General features: G+C 38.4%; 1 protein-coding gene across 2 annotated transcripts in view; it reads right to left on the minus strand.

Moving 5' to 3' along the window:
* JMY (junction mediating and regulatory protein, p53 cofactor) overlaps nt 1-26,003 on the minus strand; it is a 73,093-nt gene that overhangs the window by 28,869 nt on the left and 18,221 nt on the right. Inside the window, exons 2-4 of one of the 2 annotated variants that reach the window (XM_055699004.1) lie at nt 23,297-23,470; nt 6,616-6,766; nt 4,256-4,425 (exon numbers count right to left, since the gene is read on the minus strand). In XM_055699004.1, the coding sequence (XP_055554979.1) occupies nt 4,256-4,425; nt 6,616-6,766; nt 23,297-23,470 (495 nt within the window). The remainder of the gene's footprint in view (nt 1-4,255; nt 4,426-6,615; nt 6,767-23,296; nt 23,471-26,003) is intronic. The other variant, XM_055699005.1, reaches the window with a different exon arrangement.

A 26,003-nucleotide genomic window follows, 5' to 3' on the forward strand; every position in this document is an offset into this window, starting at 1 on the left:
AACAAAACACAAAGCTTCCACAAAACTCTGTTTATTACTCACACTGGAAGTCTGTTCCAGATAGTCCCTCCTTGCTGCTAGGAAGCTACTTCCGTAGTTCTAATGTATTCAAAATCAGGTGATACCATTTGTTCTTATGCCAATACTGAACAGCAACATACATTACTCTTGAGTAATATTTACTCCCATTTAGTACTTTTGTGGAGAGCAATTTCGTACCATCTCAGACATCACTTCATTTGTCAAAACAACTTCACCTCCTTTTGTAAAACAGACTCACTGTTCTGGCATCATTGTGGTAGCCCTCCCTGTAACTGCTGCTGTTAGAACTAATCTTTCTTGGCCAATCAGAAACATGTAGAAGAAGGGTACAGAAGAAATCTCTGAAGTCCATGTTCAGTGACACTAACACTTCTCTTGATACTGGAAATAACTGATTTGACAGACCACAGAGCATCTGCTGCTGCATCACCCTGTTGCATTGATGACTGAATCATGTTGCTACCAGGTTGTAAGACCATGGTCATTCTCATCTGCTGTCATTACAAAGTAATTAACCTGCAGTTCACTGTAAAAATTTGTATTACTTTTCCCTCGCAATATATATAAATAGCCATTATTAGATTTTCGATTATCCAGCCTTTTACGTAATCTGCTACTGTTCAAACAGAAAACAAAGCCATGTTTCAGTCTACCCCACATCAACCATAAAATCATAGAAGAGTTTCTGTTGGAAAGGATCTTAAAGATCATCAGGTTCCAGCCCCCTGCCATGGGTAGGGTCACCTTTCACTAGACCAGGTTGCTCAAAGGCCCATCCAGCCTGGCCCTGCACACTTCCAGGGACGGGGCACCCACAGCTGCTCTGGGCAGCCTGTTCCAGTGTCTCACCACCCTCACAGTAAAGAATTTCTTCCTGGCATCTAACCCAAATCTACCTTCCTTTAGTTTAAAACCATTACCACTTGTCCTGTCACTACAGGTCGTACTAAAAAGTCCGTCCACATCTTTCTTATACACCACTTTCAGATACTGAAAGGTTGCTATAAGGTCTTCCCAGAGCCTTCTCTTCTCCAGGCTGAACAACCCCAGCTCTCCGGCCTGTCTTCATACGAGAGCTGCTCCAGCCCTCTGGTCATCTTCATGGCCCTCCTCTGGACTCACTTCAACAAGCCCATGTACATCGTGTTTTGGGGGCTCCAGAGCTGAATGCAGCACTCCAGGTGGGGTCTCACCAGAGCACAGTAGACAGGAGAATCACCTCCCTTGACCTGCTGGCCATGCTACTTTTGGTGCAGCCCAGGATTCGGCTGGCTTTGTGGGCTGCAAGCTCACATTGTCAGGCCACGTTGAGCTTCTCATCCACCAACACTCCCAAGTCCTTCTCCTCAGGCCGGCTCTCGATCCATTCTCCACCCAGCCTGTATTGATCCTGGGGGCTGCCCCAACCCACATGCAGGACCTTGCACTTGGCCTTGTTGAACCTCATGAGGTTGGCTGGGGCCCACCTCTCAGGCTTGTCAAGGTCTCTCTGGACGACATCCCTTCCCTCCAGCATGTCAACCACACCACTCAGCTTGGTGTCCTCAGCAGTCTTGCTGAGGGTGCATTCTATCCAGCTGTCCACATCGTTGACAAAGAGGCCCAACAGCACCGGTCCCACTTGTTCCCACTGAGGAATACCACTCGTGACCGGCCTCCACTTGGACATCGAGCTGCTGACAGCAGCTCTTTGAGTGCGACCATCCAGCCAATTCCTTACCCACCAAGCGCTCCACCTCTCAAATCCATGTCCCTCCAGTTTAGAAACAAGGATGTCGTGCGGGTCGGTGTCAAAAGCTTTGCACAAGTCCAGGTAGATGACATCTGTAACACTTCTGTCACCCATCAGTGCTGTAACCCCATCACAGAGGGCCACCAAATTTGTCAGGCATGATTTTCCCTTAGGGAAGCCATGTTAACGGCCACCAATCACCTCCTTATCCTGACTGTTCTCTAGTTCAAGTACTCATTTTAATTCATTGCTATTGCTGTCTGAGAAATCTCAGAAGGGAGTAAAATTGAGAAAAACGCTCAGGTCTAAGTGTGAATACAAAAGCTCATCTCAAAACCAACAGAAAACGATATCAGAGGATTTCTAATTTATTTTAAGAGAAACACGGAGCATACTGACCACTGATAAAAGACAGGCTCTCACTTACACCTAGCAACTTGTGGAACAAAACTTCTCCAACTAGTTAAGTAGGAGGAATTGATCATAGTCAGGACATGATATTGCAGGATATATTAAAAAAAAAAAGAGCTTAAGACAATCGCCTACTATTAATATCCTGGGCAATTCGAAAAATTTCAGACAGCGAAAGAAACATCTTTTCTCCTTCCAAAGGATGTACCACTGGTTTTAGGGACATTTTTCTTGTCCAAGGCTAAATGTTCAAAAATCCATAGACAACCTGCTGATCACCAACAGTGCCTTCATAAACAGTTATATCTGGTATTTGGTATGAATTGTCATTCTTTCTGTCTTAATCTTCAAGTCATACCTTGATAAATTAGCTTCTCAAGCATTTCAGTATTATTTTTAAAGGAATACCCTGGATTTATCTTCTATGGCTAGAAATTAGTAGCTAAATGACTTGCCAGAGAAGGTATTTCACTTTTGCAAATACTTTCTTTGTGATGAAACTGCAACCTTTCTTCACCAGTATGGGATTCCCAGTCACATTTGTCACATTTGACCTTGCATACTCGGGGCTTTTACGTTCTCAAAGCAAAAAAGGATGTTTCAGAACAGAAGCTGGTCCTCGTAACTCCCCATCACCATGTTTTAACCCAGAGCTCTCTATACTTTGTAATACACCATCCCAAAGCATCGTGCCCATGCATGCCCATCAAGCATTCCTCATTTCTCCATCCCAAAAAGCATCAAACTCTCAGTTCAGAGCTTTTCACCATACTGCAACAAACCTCTCCTTTTCTTACACAGCTCCTAATGCTTTTGCATATCAAAACAAATAATCAAGTCTCATTTACTGGACAGATTTCATTCAGCAAAAATCATGGAAGATCTCCACTGGGAGAAAAATAAAATGTACTACTGAAAAGGCAATGCATAGCTGCTCTAAAGATGTGAATTTATTTCAGATAGTATTTCCAATTAGTTTTGCTGGCTTCTCTCATCAACTCTTGGCTAAGGATGGCAACAGCCTGATAAACTCAGGTTTCCAGACAACTTTGGCTTTCTAAATCTAAAGGGTGTTGAAATGGAGTAAACTTTGTTTTCATGCTCTGGCTCTTGTATGTACTCTCTCTTCCTTGCTGATGAAGCTTTCTTCTACAGAACTTCTAAAATAGGCACATAATTTATCAGGCTTACAATCCTACCAGTCTATATAGTGCTAAAGTCATGAGTTCTCTAGCTAACTTTTTCGTAACAGAGCCACCAGCTTAATCAAATTTTGCTAAAACATTTGAAAAGTGCTCTATAAAAACAAGCAACTGATTGGATAGAATGTAAATTAACATTAGTATGACAGAAAGTGTTCATAGCACCAAGTATCCATACGAAAGCAAATTTTAAAAGAGGATGTGTAGCATTTTTGCTTTTGAGGAGGTGTTGTAAAACCCAGTAAATGCAGGTTTCTTCTCCTAAGACATTTAAACACACTTTAATACATGCATTTACTCCCCAGGAAAGCTGTAACTAGCACAACTCCCTGTGGAAGACTGCCCTAATCATTAGCATAAGCAGAAACAGACAGTGCAATACAACAGGTCAGTCATCTGTATATTTACTAACGTTCAGATACCTTCCATCTGGAATGTTAGAACTGTTCCAAAAAGGTGGTCATGCCTCAGAACTAAAGATTACATAGCAGCTGAAGATTATATAGCAACAGATCTCTGTCCTGCCCCTTCTCTTTATTTTATTCATCTCAGTGGATAGCTGTAAACGTAAACAGTAAAAAACTGTCTTCCTGGACAACTATCATGAAAAGGTGAAGAGAAAACTAAGTGCCACAAAGCCCACCACACCTACATTGCAACTCCATTTTACCATGGTAGAGTGTAATAAAGTTTAAATATACACTTTTACTATTAAAAGCTGAAAAACGGTGACTTTCAAGTTTGGGGATTTTTTGTTGGTTTTTTTTTTTGTTGTTTTGTTGTTTTTTTTTTAAATACATCAGTACTCTTTAAGGTTTGGTTTTTTCCTGCATGTTTTCTTTTTCTACTTATTGGAATGAAAAATTACCTCCTCTTTCAGCGCATGTTTCTTCTGCTCCAAACAGATTTCTTTAGCACGCATCAACTGCAAAGTCTCCTTAGAAACTGCATACTGAAGCTTTTCCATACGTTCCACTGCTGCTGCCCATGCTGCCTTACCAAATTTTTTCTGATCTGCTCGCATTCGATCGTACACAGCTACAGAAGGGAAGAAGAGTCAGACAGCTTACCAGTCTTCACTAGTGATTCTACTGCAGAGATGATGAACACATTTGTATCCAAAAGTGCACAAATTTCTCTTAGCAGGGAGTAGTCACTCTACAGAGTACTAATGGTCAAATCCAGGATGTAAATACTCTTAAGATTCATGTAAATATGCAATCACCTAATTGTTGATAATTTTATCATTATAATTCCATTTTTAGTTATCCACGGAGGGATCATTCTGAATATAGAGTACCTGAGTACTTGAAACACTGGTTCAGAATTCTTGACTTAATAAAAATACTTTATTAATGCTACCATGTGGTCTTAAACTGCATCCCAAATTTTCCCTGCTTCTGAAAGCGCCAATTATCAGCTAATAGTCTGTAGTTTCCCTTAATAACCTCCACAGTGCAGTCATAAGTTTAAATGAATCTGCAGAGTGAAAAAAAACTCTACAACTTAAAACAAAAATTTCAGCTTGACTTCAAGTGCAATTCTGTAGAAAACCAAATTAAATTTAAATAACATCTATCTTTTAACTCCAGATGCAGGTTGCTTCAGAAAATTACTTCAAAGTAACTAAGCAAATCATAATTTGATCTTAATATGGAGAGACTGATGAGAATCTTTTCAGGGAGACTTCAGAGCAGCATGAGTCTCTTTCCTTGCCTGATACGGATTTTCTGTTCTTGAGCCCCAGACAACATCTAGGCTGACACACATGAGATTTTCACCATTTTTAATATCATCATATGATAGTGTACACTTAGCTTTGTGAAGCAAAAGCAAAGTCACACAATCAAAGGGGTAGTGTTCAGTCCCCAGGTGCTAGAAGGTATTACATGCTGTCATTAGGCAATAAAAAAATACCTTTATGTTCTCATGTGTTTTTCCTCTGCCATCTGTTCGTATTTTCATATATAAGACCACCCAGCGGTCAGGGGAGGCCAAAAATACCCCAAAACATAACAAAACAGGCAAGCAACCTGTACACCAAAGGTCAATGGTTGTAAATAGTTTCCAGGCATTTCATTTCCAAGTGTTTTTGCCCACAATCATGACTGCTGTATGTAAAAAAAGCATGTGAACAAAACAAAAAGTAAATAACTAAATACATGTTCTTTATCAAATAATGCAGTATTTTATATGCTGTCTTTGTCAAACTAGAAAAGGAACCAAAATGATTAAAGACAGCTAAGAATTTGCTCTAATCAAATACATTCCAACATGCTTGAAATGGTTTAGTCACTTTTTCAAAATAAGGCGGAGTTTCACGTTATCCTTAACTTGGGTCATCACCAAAAGAAATCATTTCACAGTGACTGCTTCTCTTGAGGCAAATCTAGCAGTCATGCAGGGAGATGACAGGAAACCTACCCATCAAAAAAATATTTTCTCCCAGGGGTACTGCTTATTTATCTGGTTGCACAATCACTATCATCAAGGCAAAGAAAGAAACAGGGACCCACAGTCAGGCAGGAAGAACAGCTGGACAAAGTCTGTCAGTGGTAGCCCACAGTCAAACTAAAAGAACAGAAATGAAACCACATCCTCAGGTGTGTTTGCCCTTATAAACTGATTATTTAAGTTGAAATGGTACAACGATGAGAGCATAGATGTACACAGCAAGTCATATGACCTGGTTTTACTGCACCAACTCTTCACTATAACTGCTGCGTTCTTCAAGCATAGAAATGGCAAGGTTCTATCCATGAAGATTTCAGAACAGAGCAGCTTTCACCAAGTAGTTAAACTGAGCTGTTGCTTAACATTTAGAACTATGAAAAAAAATACTGAAAGGCAGGGGAGACAGGAAAAGGAAATTAATTCAAAGGTAATAAACACATACTATGGTGGTCTGCCATATCTAGTACAGAAGGCAGAATCCATCAGGGACTCTATGCTCCCTAAATCCTTTGCAAATGTACAGTGCAGCTGATACAAACACGTTGAGAAAGTGGTTGCAAAACTTTTATCTGAAATTTCTATGCTGCTGACTTCTGGTGATGTTCTGAAAAGGCTTATTGGTGAAAGACTTAGACACAGAATAAAACCCAAACTGAAACAACAACTGCATTGTCCTCATTGATAAAAAAATTACAGTTCACTGCAGAACATGGTAAACATTAAATAAATATTTAGAGATCTTATTTGACAGATAGAATAGGAGAAATTAACTACCTTTCTGTGTTTTAGCTGTTATTTCAAAGTATTTAACTGTAAGATCTTGAATAGAAAGCACAGCCATGTGGGCTTTTCTCTGCCAGTCAGCATCTTCTTTTTGCAGACTCTCAATTCTTCTGGGGCCTAGGTAGTCATTCTCTATCGAGATCTGAAAATAAATCAGTCCATAATTAACAACATAATTAAATGTTGCTATTCTTCCAACAGCCATGTGTTTCAGGGTGGCCAAAAAAGCAAAATAAAAAGGAGAGAAAACTACAAGCAAATCACCATAGCTTCTATTCAACAGAAAAAGCACCTCTTTTGAAGTTCTTTCTGGTGAAAAAGTACATCCATGGTTTCATTACTATTCTTACTGGAAGCATAAAACCCTCAAATACAGATTTGTTGGTATCTTTTTTGTTAAATATCATGTTACCTTCAGATAACAAGCATACTTCATCCAGGCTTTCTTCCAGCCCAGAATACATTCTAAAGAAAGTGAACGCCCTTCAGCCAGAATGAAGCTGGAAACAGGGGATATGTTGGGGCAGGGGTATGTAATCATCAACGCATTAGTAGTTTTTCTTTGTTCTAAATTATTTTTATAAATGTATTTTCCTCTGGAAATGGGAGCTCAAGTATCTTTTCATTGCCAAGATCAAGGCGACTTTATTTTGAAGTGATTAATGATCTGAAACCAGTAAAAGCTTTGGAGTTTCTTTTAAAAAATTAATAAAAATATAGCTTTCTCTCCCCAAACTGAAAATTTTTACACACTTTTAAAAAGTTAAGCAGTACCACTACAGACAACAGAGCTAAATAATTAAATATTTAAGCCTGCTCCCAAAGCCTTAATCTTGAATATTTTTCTTTTACATCAGTCAAGAAAACACCTCAGTAGTATAGACAAAAGCCCCCAAACTCAGAAGTGTTCATAATCTTACAAGTCCCCAGATATTTTAACCTGAAATTCTAATGCCTCCAGTAATAATCTTGATTTCACAAAGCTTCAATCTGGTCTCAGAAAGCCATTCCACTGTATAGCTGAACTGCAAACAATAGCTTTTTAAGTGACTGTTCAAGATGCACCTCCGCATATCCACTTATCCCATCTCCTAGAGGCATCATTTTTAAAGTAAGAAATACATAGATGCATTTTAAACATTTTCCAAGAAACAAAAGACTATTTAGTTTAATAAGGTATTTCAATCTACTTCTTATATACTTCCAAAATCCTTAGAATGGCAACAGGTAAAATAAAAATATGGACAAACGGTAAGTGAATAATAATTTTACTAGATAGGTTGTAACATGCAGTTCAATGGAGCACATATGTACTGTGATTCCCACATTCCATACCAGTGAATGAAGACTGGTGAAATTACTACTTTTCATTTACACAGAACTCCAAAATGGTAAGTTCCTTTGAGAAGCAGGATAAAAACCAATACAGTTAAGTTTTCCTCTTCTATTCCTTCGTAAAGATGAGGTCATTTGATACTGGAATTGACACCGGATCACTGAGTCATGTGAATAATGCTCTTGTTAGGCATCATTTCCAAGAGAGTAAGAAGCCTCAAAGTAAGATTTCTTCACAAAGTTTTGGCTGCCGAAACATTACTCACATATAGTGCAAGGTAAAGAGATTTCTGACCCCATAATACAATTGTATCTTTGTTCCCTAGAGTAAGTATTTGCAAATAACAAAACAGGAAAGTACCTTTTAATTAACTGCAATCCCAAGTATGTCATCCATGCCATCGTTCACATTGAGGATATTCATACAGAAAGGCATACAAAACCCAAGAAGCCTTTGCTTTAGCAATACTCATAAAAGTATGCATATTTATATGCAACCATAAGCAGACAGTCAAAGCTCTGCAAAGCTTTAGGAACTGGGGGAACAAGGAAGAAGATGGGGTCGTAAACATTTATGAGGATGGACCAGTTCAACCTGGTACAGTTACTGATGCATACCTTCCATTTCCCTTTAAGCACTTCGCTCATAAACACATTCATATGTAAAAGACAGGAAGCAGCATACTCCACAAACAACTACTGTTTAGAAGGAGGTCCCCAAGTAGTTGCACAAACAGGAACAGACCAACAACATGCCTTAAAACCACAGCAACAGCAGCATACTTAATAAAAGCCTGAAAGGAGCCCCACAAAGATACACAGGACAGAAGCGCTTCCCTAATACTGCTTGAGCTGACCTGCCCTGATGCTTAGAGCCTACACAGCTTGTTATCTAGCAAGACAGTCAAACTCTTACAATTATTGACCATGAACATGAATAGATTAATATGCTACTTGAAATGTCTTGTAGTACCATCAGAACACCGAGGTACAGCCAATACTCACGTTTGGACTTTGCATTCTGCAGCTTGGCTAAGGGACAGACACACAGTATCAACTTTGTTGCCCTAAAGCCGTGAAATGATGGAGGAGGGATGTGCTGGTTTTGGCTGGGATAGAGTTAATTTTCTTCAAGTAGCTGGGATGGGTGGGGCTATGTTTTGGATTTGTGCAGTGTTGATAATACAGGGATGTTTCAGTTATTGCTGAGCAGAGCTAATACAGTCAAGGCCTTTTCTGCTTCTCCCACCACCACACCAGTGAGTAGGCAGGGGGTGTACCCGAAGTTGGGAGGGGACATAGCCATGACAGCTGACCTCAACTGATCAGGGGGATAGTCCACACCATATGACATGCTCAGCAATAAAAGAAGAAGGAGGGGGAATAAAATAAGCAATAAAAGAAAAAGAATGGGGGAAGAAGGAGGAAGGGATGACGTTTGGAGCTGTAAGAAACTATGGACTAGGGTATTGTTTATTAAGATTTATGTTAAGCCCAATGTAAAGATTAGGCAACAAAAGATAAGATAACCGCCAGGTGTCCAGGATGCCGCTTGTGCATATGAATGAAGGGTCAACACCTCCACTACTTCATGAACAGGAAAGTAAAAAAAAAAGGTATAAAAAGGGACTGTTTGAACTGCTCAGGACGGCAGTTGGCGGAGCGCAGACTCCCCTGTCGTCCAGCGCTGGTTTTGCTCATATTCTACTTGCTATAATTAATAAAAATTTTAATTGGATTATGATCTATTGTGGTCTCAATTTATAACAGAGCGATGGCATTTATCTTTCCAAGTAACCCTTACATACACATGATGAAGCCCTGCTTTCCTGGAGATTGCAGAACACCTGCCTGTGATGGGAAGCAGCAAATTAATTCCTTGTTTTGCTTTGCTTGCAAGCACAGCTTTTGCTTTACTTATTAAACTGTCTTTATCTTAACTCAGGAGTTTTCCCACTTTTACTCTCCCAATTCTTTCTCTCATCCCACTGGGGCAAAGTAAGCGAGCAGCTGTGTGGTGCTTAGTTGCCAGCTGGCGTTAAACCATGACAAGGAGGAGGGTCTCACTGTTTCAAAAGGAACATCCATTCAACAGGGGAAGACAGCATCAGGTTTTCAGTGGGGAACAGTCTTTGACAGGTGAAAAGCCCCAGCTGCTTCCTTAAGAAAGGTGGCTAGCTAGGAGGATGAGCCTTAAACTGAAAAGCTTGTTCCCTTCACATCTGAAGCTGCTGGACAGCTATGCCAGCCAGAAGCCACTAAGGTTAAAGTTGACAAATTCAGAATTATAAAGTTCAAGAAAAAGCAAGAGCTGCATATACTTAGAAGATCCAGGCTCCCAGGCTGATTCCTGGAGTAACAGTCTTCAGCCACAAAGATCTTTGTTACTCTCTGGGTAGTCCAGTTCAGTTTAGGACAACACACTGCGGCCACCTACTGCCAGCAGAAGACATCTGAGACCATTCATGGTGTAGTAAGAGTCAAATGAGTAAAAAATTCAGGGAACTATCTATCAGCATGCAGGGAGCTTGGCATTGTGTATTACAAAGACAGGTAGCCTTTTATCTAAGGCAGCCACAGAGATTCCCATGCAACCAGGAAGGAAAAGAGATCAAGCTGCTTTAATATTACACCTCATGAGATGATCTAGTTTTGGTAAAAACAGACTCGTCAGAAGGAGACTCCAGAAAGGTATTCAATGAACACAGTCTGCACTATGTCCCTCAAGACAGGTCCTTGCTTCCCAGCTTTGTTTCTTTTAGGTCAATAACTTCCTGAGTGGCAGCAAACTTTGAGTCCCCTTTGGTACCTTGGAAGCTGCAATCTCTGGGTCTCTGCAATCTGTCTGCTGCTCTCTGCCTCTCCCAGCAGACAGGCTGTGCTCCTGCTCAAGCTTACTTTTCTGAGCTTGCCTGGCATACACACCCTGTGGCCTCCAACAGCCTCTCTATTGACCCGAACAAGCTCCAGTGCTCCCCATGGGAAAAGCAATCTCTTCCCAGCCAGCCAGAGCACTCCACCTGATTCAGCTTCTCCTTGAAGAAGCACAACAAAGAAAAATACAGTTATTAAAAAAAAAAAAACAATGTAGAAGAAAATACTGCTAACAACCTTTCCAAAGGTAGTTACTGTCATTCTTTAAAATCTAAGCCAAGTAACTGTGACAAAGTAAAAGACAGATGGCAAGTAAATAGCTATTTTTGGCCATGGTACTTGGCACGCTTTGGGAAAACATGGGGAAAAAAAATACTCGTATTGTCAGTGTAAATACTGATAATCACCAATCACCCGAGAGAAGAATTACCAGTTTTCAAGTGCAACCTACTTAGAAAATTATAACCTCCCAGATATTAATTAAATTTATGCTTGTAATCCTTTCCAGGCAGGACAGACAATCACCAGAGAAAAGCAGAGATTAGCAACTGAGACGTAGTGGTCAAATATACATGGTCCCCCTTGCTAAATGGCTGGCTGAGCATTATATCCCAGTCAAGTGAAGTACCACTACAGCAAATATATACAAATATATATTCAATCATAATATTCAATTTAAATAATATAATTTGGGTACCTTTACACAGAAGATAGAAATTATTTAGAGCTCTATGTTATCACAGGAACCAGAAAGTAAGCCCATGGGGAGAAAAAAAAAAAAAAAAAAAAAAGGGTAGTTTAGCTAGGGGAAGACCACAGCTGTAAGGGGGAAAAAAGCTGGGAAGGAAAGACAAGGAACCTGCCTCTAGAGGTTGCAGCTTACGAAGAACAAACAGCAGCTTTCTTCCCCACCTACAACCCCTTCATGGTGGAAGTTACCACTCTCTGCATTCATCCTAACTAAGAATTTAAAAAGGAAAAGGGAAACACATACAGACCATCAAACAGCAACACGAACAGGGTCATGAGTTCTGAAGACTGTTTTCTACATTCTCTTCAATAATTAATCACCCTGATGTAAGACAATAACTCTCATTATGAAATTAAAGCTCTTATGTGCATCTGTATTCCATTACTGTTTGCAATGCATGCATAACATGTTTATGCTTCATTTTACTCACTGCACACCTTTATAATGCCGGCATCTTTTGTTTTTATAGCGCATAAAACAGCACAGGTCATTTTATAAACTAGATTGAAACATATTCTTTAAATTACTATTGTCCATGCTAGCTATGACTAAGAGAAGGCACCAAAGAAATGAAATAGGGAGGAAAGAAAAACTAAGCAGTGTCATCATCTAATTGACATTCTTTAAACCTGCACACCCAGGTTTGATTCAGCAAATATTTTAGTTTAAAATTAAGAAACTCTGATATAATTGAAGGTTTTTCTAACCTAAAAGGCTTTTCAGTTCCCTAACATTTTCTCAAACTCATTTTTTTGTGTGAAAGTTCCTCATTTGGACTAAAAGTTCTGGCAGAAGCATAGTCTAACAGAAAACTCTCCCACCTCACAACTAGATCACATAACCAAATCTGAAGTTTTTTTTAATAAACTATTGCAGCTATTCTTCCTAAAACCCCTATATTCTCTTTGAGAAGAATCCAAGACTCATAATAAAATTGGGAGGGGGGGGGGGGGGCGCGGGGGAGAGGGGGGAAGCAGATATCTTGCCTGACAATGAAACTCGCTTTTGAAGACCTTAAAGCAAGCTTTTCTTCAGATAAAAGCTAAGAACATTTTGACAGCTTTCACAGAAGTGTTTGTCAGAAAGCACTCAAGAATAGGAAGAAACAGCAGAAGCCATTAACTTCAATACATCACGTAAACACCTATTTCCATCAGCTATTGCTTCAGAGTAATGGAACATTACAGAACATGCTTCTACAGCATACAGATATGTTTCTGAAGGAAAACAAATTAGTTCCTCAGAGGAAACAAATTGAAAGAAGGTCCCTAATCCAGCCTGTGAACAAGTGAGAACGAAACACAAGAGGCAAGATGCAGGAGGGGGGGGCCTGGGAAGCAGGACCACAAGTAACAATCCGTTAGCTGAAAGGAATGTGCTCGAGCTTGTGGGTCACAACCCCTGGTGATACGGGACATGAGAAATTACTGGAGGGTACAGAAACAAGGACTAAGTATCAAGTTGAGACTATACAAGGAATAAGGTGGTCAGTTTGTCAGCTTGCTCAAGGACATGGTTCAAGAACTGCAGACATTGTTGTCTTGAACTGTTGCTGAATTGCTAAATAGCTAGCACGAGATCTTCAGCGAGTTGCCACACAGTTATAGAATAAGCAAGTTTTTGGACCAATCAGAATAACATGAAACAATTGCTTGTGTGTATATAATCATGCTATTAGGCTAATTAAAAGTGGCATTTGCTTGCATCAAGCCGTGTCCCGTCTCTCAATTGTGGCAGCAAGACTCTTCTTCTCTGGATGTGGTGGGTTGACCTTGGCTGGACACCATGTGCCCATCAAACCACTGTATCAATTCCCTCCCCAGCAGAACAGAGGGTGGAGAAAGTAAGATGGAAAAACCCAAACTTGTGGGTCAAGATAATGGCAGTTTAATGAAGCAACTGCAAAAATCACGCACACGGAAGCAAAGGAAAACAAAAGATTCTATTCTCTACTTCCCAACAGCAGGCCATGGTTAGCCACTTCCCAGGAAGCAGGGCTTTAGTACCTGTAGTGGTTGCTCCAGAAGGCAAACACAGTAAATAATGAACACTGCCCCTCCCCCCACGCCGCTTCCTCCTCCCTTTTCTTAGCTTTTATATCTGAGCAGACATCATATGGTATGGAATATCCCCCTGGTCACTTTGGGGAAGCAGTCCTGGCTATGTCCCCTCCCACGATCTTGCCCATCCCCAGCCTACCAGGCGGCTAGATTGGAGAGACAGCCTTGATGCTGGGTGAGCGCTGCTCAGCAGCGGCCAGAACCCTGGTGTGTTATCACCACTTTTCTAGCCACCAATACAAAGCACAGCACTAAGAGGGCTGCTGTGGGGCTCTGCCAGACCCAGTACACTAGGGTCAGAGATTGTTGAAGAATGTAAGTTTATTGTGAGAAGATATGAGAAACAGGCCTGTAACTGTAGGATTATGTTAAGTTTTCTATAGTATACATCTCCTAAATAAAGAAACAATCCTCAAGGGTCTTTAATACTTTCCAGGGGTTTTTTTCTGAAGACAGCTGGGACAATGATGGACAACACTGACAGAAACAGACTTAGACGAGATCTCATGATAGCTCAGGCAGGTATCTGTCACATCTTTCCAGCTCTCTGTGTTATCTTTCTTCTAGCGGACTTGTAAGAGGCAGAAAAGGAGAAAAACATGAAATGTAACAACTGCAGATCAGTTAATTATAAGAACAAAACAAAGTAAGTTAAGGGACCACTGCAGTGGTAATGGCAAAGGCAGTAGGCAAAAAAGAAACCGCTTCATACATGAAGGAGTGTTTCAGCTCAAACACCGAGCTGCTGTAAGGAACCGAAACATTGATAATTGCCTTAAACACTGCTCAGCACGGAGCTGGTGCAAAGCTGTTCCACTCAGCTTGGAGAAGACCACAGGGTGGTACACGATGGAATGGTTTTAGGACTTGTGAGGGCAAAGTCTAGCTAGCGCTTCCTGAAACAAACTTCTGTGGTAACATAAGGCAACTGCTCATGTGCAGAGCAGAGGCTGCCTAACCCCCATCACGATTGCTGATGAGGACCCCCTGCGACCACTGCTCACACATTGGACTTGTGCACACACAGAGCACACCCACAACTGCTTTGTATGTAAATGAGGCATTCTCTTGAGAGCATAACACTTGAATCAACGAACGCTCAGGTAGGACCCCCACCACAGAAGCTCAGGTGGGAGCCCCACCACCAAGACACCTAGGGTGAAGCGAGCCAAAGGACACCACTGGACCCACAGGTGGTGGTCTCTCTCCCCACTCCCCACCCCCCTTCTTTTTGTTGAATAGTGATCAGATCTAAGTAATAACATGTGGCACAGAACTTGCTTATCCAATTAAAGTAATCACCATCAAGCTATCATATCTAACTACATTTTATATTTTGTATTAATAAATCGTACAACTGGTTGGTTGCTGTTGTTCCACCTTAATTCAGTCCAAGGGAATCACAAACAAGAGAATTTTTATAAGACACTGTTTGAAAACTTCATTTAAGCAAGTGAGCTTGAGTGTTAAAGCAGGTAGGCTTGAGTGTTTCTGGATGTTCTAGATTCTGTTTGGGGATGAAAAGGACTGGATGGATTTTTTCCATCTTCAGGTAAAAAAACCCTTAATATATACAACAGACAAAATGTTAACCATGTCCATCAAAAATACGACTGAATTTTTATAATACTGAAAAAAGGAAAATAAGGACACAAGTATTAGACAAGAAGAAATTAAACATATATAAATACCCAAGAACAGGGATACTGAAAATAACTGTAACTGCAAATAAAGCCCTCTAAGATCCAGTATAAAGTCAGCAAATATCAAGAAAGCTTACCAACAGTTTTTTCAGAGCACTACTGAAAACAAAAAGTAGACTTCAAACTATTTACAGATTTAAGTAAACATGGACTCACAAATTTTACAGTCATGATAAAGTTTTTCTGTCTTTGAAGACCTTAAACCTCTTTTCTTCTTCTCCCAAGCCTGCATAATATTACATCAGTCTCTTCCTTTTTAATTTCTCCATATCAAACACTGCAAAAGAAAAATTCACACACCTCCAGTTTTCACTTTCCTTTACTCTAATCCTTGTAGGGACACAGAATTTAGTATTTTCTGCATGTTTAAGATCATTTCAGAGTTTCATCAAAATGCCTTTTTGAATGGATACTCTGATTCTGCCATCTTTTGCCCCATTTCCTAATCGTAGGTCAGATCCAAGGCTATCATGGCCCTTGCTTCCAACTGCAATGATTACTAGCACTTAAAAAAAAAAATTAAGATGTGAGGTATAGATACATTGATGACTCCCAACATCCATTACTAACCAGCTTAGAGGCTTCCTGAGCTGATGGCTTATTTGAATCGTTAATAGCTACTGATGAGTGTCTCTTTCTGTACATCTACATACTTAAGTCTCCATAGTTAAACTGTGGAAATTACCGCTACAGAGTATGTAAGGTGTGTTTAATGAGAGTTTAATTGTTTTTCCTTTATTTGCACTGTTTTAAAAGTGCTACAAGTTCATTGAGAGAACCTTATTTTTTTCTTTTAGTATGAGAAAGACTGAAAAGAAATCATCCAGTATTTTGTTCTATCATTCTTGAATTATAAATCTCTTTCTTATGCAAGATGAATCACTCACTTTCCAAACTGAAGACAACCTGATCCACTTACTCTGTCCTTGCGCTGACCCTTACTATCCTCATGGCCATCTTGTAACTATTCTGATCCTTTTCCGATCATATTCTGATACTATGTTTCTCAGAGATAGAAACTCAAACTGCAGCATTCAAGATGCAAGTACACCATGGATACAGAAAAAGGTGTGATGTTGCTTTCTGTTTTGTTTTGGGTTGGGTTCCCCTCCCCCAACACCACCACCACAAAACCGTTCTTTCCTCTTTCAAAATGCTGAACAGTGAGCTGTTTTCAGAGAACTCCTCACAGTAATTCTTACACCTTTTTCCTCAGGAGTAATAAAGTGCATATAAATGTGCATGTGTACTTTCAGAGGTTGTCAACACCCTTCTGCACAAGCATTACTTGTTACTTGCTGAAAGTTTAACCTACCATATTATCATCCAGCCCAGCCTTTTGTAAGGGAGCTTTTGAAATAAAAAACAAACCAACCAACCAACCTTCTGGCATTCAAAAATAGATTTTTCTACAAATTTTTTTAATCAGTTTTACAGCTGAACCTCCAGAGCAGTTCTGTGCTCTTACTTTGCAGACAGGCATATTTCAGTGATCAGATACATATTACAGTTTTGTAGTCAGCAACTTCATATCAAGAGTTCACTTTCCTCACTGCTTCAGACTACCAGCCTGCCTTCCATCAGATTGTCTGTCTGTAGCATTTTTTTCAAAAAGCCTAGAAAACCCTGATTTCAAGTCAGCAAAACATTTGCTGTAAGTTCATACAATAGTCTAGAGGATTTATATTTCAGAATGTAAACAGACTGGCATACAAACCTTCTGAAACAAGCTTTAAGACTAGAAAGACTATCACAGCATAATTCAGCTTTAAACCATTTCTTAAACCAGAAAAGCTTTGTTGAAATTACTGCTATGAACTTAATTTGCAAATCCAGTCATTTTGCATAAATTTAATTACCATTTCTTCCCTACTCTACAGGTTTTTCAAAAGCCAGGTTTACTTAGCTATAATTTCTGATGATGCAAAGATGTCATCTTCAACTACAGATACACAAAAGGAGACTTAAGAATTCTTTGAACTGTTTCAGTCTCTGCACTGAGTGCTAGCTTTTTTTTTTTACCAGATGCTTTTCGTCAGCTGCTTATCAGCAAGTCACTAGCCTGTAACTACTGGAGGGTGTGATTCGCAAAAGTAAGAGGAATGAAACCGAGCTGACTGCCATACAAGTAATCTACACATTTTATTCAGTGCTGCTTTAGTGTCCTCCCAATGTGCCTGGTGTAGCTTTGTTTTCATGTTTTTCACTGCAAGACCATCATGTACTCCAAAATATTATATGAGGATTAAAAAATAGAAATTCATGGTTAAAAACCACCTCACTAAGACATCAGCTATTCAAGAGCCAACAATAAACACATGGTTTTAGTAATACAGAACTCCTCCATTTGATTTATGGGAGCAACACTACAGATGAAGCACTGACATCCACTCCATTCCCTAAAGAATCTTCTATAGATCATGAGACTTTTTTTTAAAGTGTTCTTTTTTCCAAGTAATTCTTTCTAGCTATCCTCATCACTATATTTAGCTTCTCCTTTGAACTTGTTTCAGCCTTTGTGAAAATTTTTTAACCACAAGTTAAAATGTTCAATGCAGTATAATTTATTTCTAAGCATTTAATTTTACACAAATCAAAGTAAAATTAGTTACAAGATTCACTAACTGCAATGCACCAGCAAGTATTAAACCAACAAATAAACCTACATATGGCTGAGCCAGTTATATTTTCAACTATAACAGTATCTGCTTAAAGGAGCTGGAAAAGGAAGCACAACAGACTAATAAGGTATTCTACAAGTTGGAGAAAAACTGAATTTTATGAATTATCAAGCTATACGCTGCTCCGATCTCTTATTTCCAGTGCTAGACCTCAACATTAGCGTATTTAAAGTCCTTAAAAAGCCCTCATGTTCAAATGAATTAACATGCCAGTGAAAATAACGAATACATATGCAATGAAGTTAAGAGTGCTTTTAATATATAACAACATTTTAGTGTTCTCATTTCCTGGAGATTAATTGAAAGGTAATGATGACTGTAGTCTCTCACCTGTATCTAGATATTATCAGTCTTTAGTTAAGCAAATCCAGTCCAATCCAGACCTTCAAGAATGCTTGTGTCAAAGGTTGCTGGCATTCAACACTTAAGCCATGAACAACTTACCTTACATTTTATCTTCAGTCTAATCCCAAGCACATTTAAAAATAAACAAACAAAAAAGCGTAACAAAAGGCAGCCTCCCACTGGTTTCACCTGGCATTTGATCCAACAGTGCCTAATCAATATGACTGAAGTACTTTCCACAATTATAAGACCATAAAAATTTAAAGTAGCAAGGTAGTTTCTTTATCTCTGTGAAAACCAGTGAACACAACTGTACATACAAAAAAGGCTTTGGGGTTTTGCTCATGAAGTTATTCTTTTGAAAGTTTTTCTTTTTTAAATAACCAGATTTGGTATCCTGTGATAAAGAACACTTTATATCTTAGCCTTAAAGTGCTTACAGCTTGATCATACTACCCTGTCACTAAGTTCTATAGCCAAGTATCAACCACTAACTGGTCCCTCCCTTCCACACTTTCAGAAGAAGACTGCACTGTACGTGGCGGATAAGACAAAATTAAGATTTAACTACCTGAAATCAAAAGCACCAGAGCAGAGTTATCTACTGTTCTTCCAAACTTCAGGAGTATTTCACCTTCAGGTTTTCAGCTACTGATGCCCACTACTTCCTACTTTTCTGCTATGGCAATGTGTATTTGTAACATACAAAACCCCCGGCTAAATTTTCACAGGGAAATGATCAGTTTCGATAAATTAAAGTTTGAGGGTATAAATGTGAATCAAAAATATTACTGCTATTTTTAGTTCATTAGAAGTCTGATTTCCAGCAAAAAAAGCATCTTACAATCCATTTCAAATTCAAAATTAATGCTAGATAAAATAATCTATATTGTTTCCTCTGTAGTTTTAAGTTCATACTTGTCTTCCCTATTTTTGGAAAAATATACAGATAGCCCAACCCATGTAACACATCATTTGAAAAGCTTCACTTGCCTGATGCCTATGCTACATCCAAGAGCTTGAAATCAGAAGAAAAAGATCAGTAAACCAAAGAGTGAAATTAACATGCTAAATCTCACTGGTTGAAAGTCTTTAAATATCATTACATCTAAACCAGTCCAGAAATAGTCCAGAAATAATGAAATTTAAAATTACCTACAAAAATTCAGCAGTTTTTATGTGTATATAAATTATAAGACTGTCTTAAATTCCTTTATTATACCTTCTCAAGCATTCAGTGAACAACATTATAGCTCTGTTTGGCTGGTTTATCAATATAACTTTTCACTTACCTTAGAAAACATGGTCATCCTAAACAACACAGAACATGTCTAGTATGCATTATCTTACATTGTAATTTTGAAATGAATACAGACTTGCTTCTTTGATGAGAATTTCTCAATTTGATAACATCTTTAATTAATAATTGGCTTTTCTTTTTGTGTCCCCCATAAGGGCCTTGGGGTGAGCAGGATTATTCCCATATCAAATATACAAAAAAAGTCTAAAAGTCTCAAACACTGCTGTGCTTGCACTGTCCTGTTTTTTTCAAGAATACATGGTATCTGATAAGCATTTTGCCAGGTTTACAGGGAGGTCCCCATACGTTTGAGCAGCGCTTAGAAATATTATGCATTTATATGAACGAACAAAAGCTGGTTTCTGAAGCTGGAAGCCCAAAAAATGAGAAACTTCTCACTACTGAATGCATTATTCTAGGGTCAGATGACTAGTTCGTAATTAAGTAGAAATTTTGTCAGAAGTCAGTTTTCTAGAGTGACATTTCATTTCATAATAAGCCATCATCATCTCCTTCCATAATCTTCTACCTTTTTCATAATGTATTCCAAATTCAGCAATATTTAAGTGCTTCACAATATAGCTTTGACTTCTGAACCATACTAAATGATCCATCCTTTACACTAAACGAGTCAAAACACACCTGAAAAACTAGCATAAATCAAGGTAAAATGTATACAAAAACCCAAACAAACTACTTTATCATGTCTACCATGGACCATACTAATCTGTATTTTCAAGCTTCTAAATGTTTTAACTTTGTTATGAACTTTCGTGCTGGGTTTTTTTGTTGGCTGGTTGTTTTTTTCACCAAAGAAGGAATCTGCTGAGAATGCAGCTGCTGTCCCACCATAATAAGCCTCCACTGAGCGGACAGAATTTAGTGTTTACTTCTACCTTCCTTCCTATAGGTTTGTCTCTTCCTAGAAGTACCACAACAGCAGCAGACATTTAATACCCAAATTATACATCTTTCAATTTTTGTGTCTTGCTCCAAAAGGAGAAGACACTAAATACTCTTCTCACAGTTTATAAACAAAGCCATTAATTTTTTTCTAACCTCATTCTTGAAACTGACAAAATGAAATTGATTAAAATACTTATTAAAAATCTCAGATTCTTAAAAAACAAACTGAAACAACTTCCCTGCAAATCATAAACAGATACCAAATACAGAAAAGGTCTAAAAATGTAAAATCGTCACAGTTTAACCCTCGACGACAACTAAGTACCACACAGTTACTCACTCCCCCCTCCTTCCACAATAGCTGTCATAAAAAGGAGGGAGAAGGCAAGAGAAAGAAAATGCAAAGGGAAGGGAAAACAACCCCAAGAGATACACAATACAAATGCTCACCACCCCACTGACTGATTCCCAGCCAGTCCCTGAGCAGCAACTGTCAGCTCCAGCCAGCTGCCCCCAGTTTATATATTGACCATGATGTTCTATGGTACAGAACATCCCTTTGGGTAGTTCAGGTCTGCTGTCCTTGCTGTGGCCCCTCCCAGTTTCTTGTGCCACTCCAGTCTTCTCAGTGGTAGGGCATGAGAAGCTGAAAAGCCCTTGACTTAGTATAAATATTACCTAGCAATGACTAAAAAACATCAGTATGTTATGAACATTATTCTCACACCAAATCCAAAACACAGCACTGCACCAGCTATTAAGAAGAAAATTAACTCTATGCCAGCTGAAACCAGGAAAAAAGTAATTACAGAATACATACGCAATCTTGACCAAATACTAATATTTGTATTCAAGTTTAACTCGTTTTTTCATTTTAGTATCATATTCTGCAATTATTCTTTGCTTACCCTGCTCTACATCCAAATTGTATCTTTCTCCTTGTCATTCTTTATATGTAAACAGTATTATATATTCACAGCTCCCATTTCACTAAGGTAGTAAGCATGAGAAATACTTCTACTATGCATGAAAATTGAGCTAACCCCAGCCATATGGGTTAAATGTAAGGATCTTTGTTCAATTATTAAGCCTGCCAGAAAAACATATGCAGCAAGTTAACACAAACCATTTAATGCACAAGTTCTATTTATAAAGCAATTATTCTACCCTAGCTACCCAATATAATATATATTTTGTCATCATAGATACAAGTACTGCTTTCTCTCAAACAATGAGATGAAAAACAATAGATGGCATCTTCTTCTACCACACAATACAGATGGACAAAGTTTTAGAACCCCAAAAATCGCCAAGTTAGGAAGAGAACTTAATGTACATTAGATGCAACTACACATAACTAAAACAATCAACCACAGAACATACCTCTGTAGCTCACCAAGCTTATTCTTTCAGGAACAATAGAAAATGAGGTATTTTTAAACTGTAATTCAAGAGATCATTGAGGTTAAAAAGCCCCCCAAAACAAAACATTACTCTTCATTCATATTACCTACTTAATATATTTACCTTTTCTTGACAAAAGAACAACGACAAAAAAGAAAAATCAACTTTTCCTCTGCTACAAATTCAAATAAAATGGAACTATTTCATCATGCTTTGAAGAAGGCTTTTTATGAAACACAGTGTTCATAACCTTCAACCGTATAATACATCTGAAAAAATATTCATCCCAATTCTCTATTTAGCAACATTTATCATGGGGCAGGGAGAGCATTTTCACTTTTGTTTCAAATATCATCACATTATCTCACCAAGTTAGTTTCAGATTGCTGAACTGCCTGAGAAATTACTTCAGGGCCAGAGCAACAGTTCAAAGTAAAACTAGTTTAGGAATCATAAATCCTCTTGCATCCCCTTCTCTACATTCAAAACCAGAAGAAAATATTATCTTTTTAAACTGAAACCAGTAAAAACAACATTGGCTAACTGAACAAGATGTCAAGCTGAGATGAATTCACATTTGCAATAAAGCATAAACAAACCTATTTTCAGCTTCTATAACACATATATTAGAAGAATCATAACCTGCATAGAGACTAAAGATTTTATCAAAAGTATCTCTGAGATGCAATAAAGATGACATTTGTTATTTCTGGTTAAGTATTTAAAATTAGAATTACTTTTTATTTAAAACACACATTATAGAACAGTTTTATCAAAATGTAGTACTTTTCAGCTACCTATACTTTTTCAGCACTTAGGAAAAAGTACTGTTAAAGTGTTACAACAAATTATATACTTCTAATATGCTTCCATGTTTAAGTGTTTTACAGATTTATAGATGAGAAGCTACTAACTTCTCATGGTTTATCAGATTATCTCAGAAAACTAAAATGAAAAGTAACTTCCTATGTAATCTTTTATAAGAATTTATAATAATATATATACTGTTCATGTGTCTATTTCATGTATTAGCCAGTATTCCTAGATATCATAAAATTGTAAGTTTCAAATAAATTGCTGAATTTAATAGGTGAACACACACAGTAAGATAAACAGGTGATCGTTAGCTACATATGTCATGAGATGTTCGCAACACTCAGCACTACTCCAAATAAAGCAACCTGAAAAATAGGGTCAACATCTACTGGAGAAACCATCACTGCACATACTGCATAATAGAAGTGCTAACTAGTAAATAGTGACTAAAAGCATTATTCCCCCATTAATAAGAAATTCAGTTACCTTTACCATACCTTTATCTGCTGTCTTCTAAGCATCGCAAGTTCCCTCATATCTCGGAATGGCTGTAGCAAGTACTGGTAGAGCTCCGTGGTAGCTTCTGCCAGACTACTGTAGGCTTCATCTTCCATTTGATATAGTTCAAGCAACTCTACCATGCTTTCCGTGTTCTTATGTTTTTCCAGAAGCTGTGGAAAAAGTGCCAATTTTAGTGAACGTATGCAAACATTCCTGCTAAAATGACAGTCATTTGAAAAACATTTTTTAGCCTGTCCTCTTGTATTATCTTCCCTCTTCCACAAAATCATCAGTCAAATTTTAATTCCCACTCACATCTTGAATTTATCCAGTCAATTACAAGCACATCTCTGATAACCTTAATTCAAAATGTGCAGCACTCCTATTGATTTTTCCTTTCCAAAAATCTCTGGAAGGAAGTGAATATGAGCACAGAGCCAGCACAAAAAGCAACTTAGCACAAGAATCTACAACATAGTAATCAGATATGCTACTTCACATGCTTCCCACTTGCAGGTGGGGGGGGGGGGGGAGGAGTCATAGGAAAGGAGACAAACCAGAAGTCACATTTTGATCTTTCTAGATTTTTTTGGTGTTTGGGTTTTCTTTTTTTGGCCTGCCTGTACTTTGGACCCACACAGCATCACTGTATCAGTGCAGCTCCAGACACAGAAGAATCTATATGAAACTGTGATGCATTCCTAGTAATTTTGCCTTTCACTTATGATTTTAGCCTAGACAGTTTAGGCATGAAATTTCAAATACATGAAGTTTCCATTAGATATTTTTTAAAAGGAAATTATCCAAGTATTATAAGCTTTAAAAAATACTTAAAATAATTTATGTTTTAAATTATGTAAGAACACAACAGCAAAGTCTGTCCATTCCTTCCTTTAGCTCTTACGAAGCCAGAAAGACATCTGTTTGTACAAATTTGCTACAATGTATGTTTTCAATTTCTATGCTTGTTTTCCATCTATTTTGGGCATTTGCCTGGGTAGACCTCACATGCTGCTGGAAATCTTTTATATTCCTAAAAAAAAATATTAAACTGTTAAACAAAAACTAATCTCAGACAGACAGTGGAGTATTTGATGCATTTACAAAGACAAGATTATCTGAAATTAATTCCTCTCTTATGTAATTTTCAAAGTCAAAGTCTCTTGTCCTTTATATTATCATCTCAAAAGCATATATCCACAGTCCAAGTTTATTTAAACTAAAAGATTAGAAACACTATGGAATAAGCACATTGTATCTTCCATCTGTTCATTCAAGTTGGATGCCAAGACTACATGAAATATTCTCAGCGTACTGAACTACATCAAGTAGTACACCTGGAAGACAAATTAGAGGGAATTGCAGATTAGAAATTGAAGCTTTGGTCTCAACAGATCTTTGGTGTCTCTGATTCACTGATATCCCAGTACAGACAAAAGAAGTCTTGATATTACCATACTGTCTACCCAGTTTGCTCCACTACGCTTACATTGCTATGCTGTGTCTCAGTTACCTGACCAGGTAAGAAAACTTCTTTTTTCCTATGTAAAGTTTGCTTCTGAAAAGCCCCACCTGGGCTTCCTTTGAAGCACTAAAGACTGACCAAGGTTACAAAGAGGATGCAGAGCAGAACGCAGAGAGGCACGCAGTAGCTTTATATTCATGTTCACCATTAAAATAATGGTCAGCTGACAAGCCAGGACAGCCCTCTCTCAGCAAGGCTCAGCAGAGATTAAAGATCTGGGCGAGATGGTGCAGAACAGATAAGACATTCCTCAGCAGAATGAGGCTATTTATTATATGATCTAAAAAGTTTCACCCAGGAAATTGTTCCTATTGCAAGGTGATTTGCTACACCCTTCTTGCTCTTTTCCAGCAGCATGTAATATTTTGTGGCATTTGACTTCTCACCAAGACTACTGGGTAGTGGTTTCTGGCCTGCAGTCTGTAATACTGACATTCCATGAACTTTCAGGGCTAAACACACACGTAATTCAACCTTCAATTACAGGGACAGAAGCCATCCCAGATGCTCTTGGGTTTGAGTCCGAAGTCCCTATGGATACAATCCGGTATGTACAACCTGCTCTAGCAGGGGGGTTGAACTAGATGATCTCCTGAGGTCCCTTTCAACTCCAAACCATTCTGTGAAATGAAGGGCCACTTCAATTATATGACCATCAGTATAGTACAAAGACATCTTAAGAACACTAAAAGCAAGTATCTGCTTGTAATTAGTTGGCTGTCCAGTGAAAGTTACGTCCATCACTGGAAATGGTATGGATAAAGCAATGAATTATCAATACAATCCTGCGCATACAGAAGCCAAGCAAGCAGGCATTGTTTCAAGGTCTTGTCTGTGTCATTTCATTTGGTCTACTGCTGGGGTTATCCCAATCCTAAACCTAATCCTCACCTGCTTCAATAAAACCCCCAAGTAAAAGATAAAAGTGAGGGCAACTTATCCATACAGAATATATACATTCTTAAATTATAAACCAAAGGTTAGCAATGATTCTTCCTTCCTAAGGCAATGATGCACATAGGACCCATTTCCTATGCCTAATCTTTCTGAATCAAAAGAGTGATGAAATTTCATTTAAACTACAGTCCCCAGAAAAGACAGCAGAACTGAGAACCGCTTTGGAAACCAAAGAGTATCACACTATTTGTTTCAAACCAAAGAGCTCCTGAATAAGGACA

This window comes from Falco cherrug, chromosome Z (genome assembly GCF_023634085.1).
Source record: "Falco cherrug isolate bFalChe1 chromosome Z, bFalChe1.pri, whole genome shotgun sequence".
Taxonomy (NCBI): Eukaryota; Metazoa; Chordata; class Aves; order Falconiformes; family Falconidae; genus Falco; species Falco cherrug.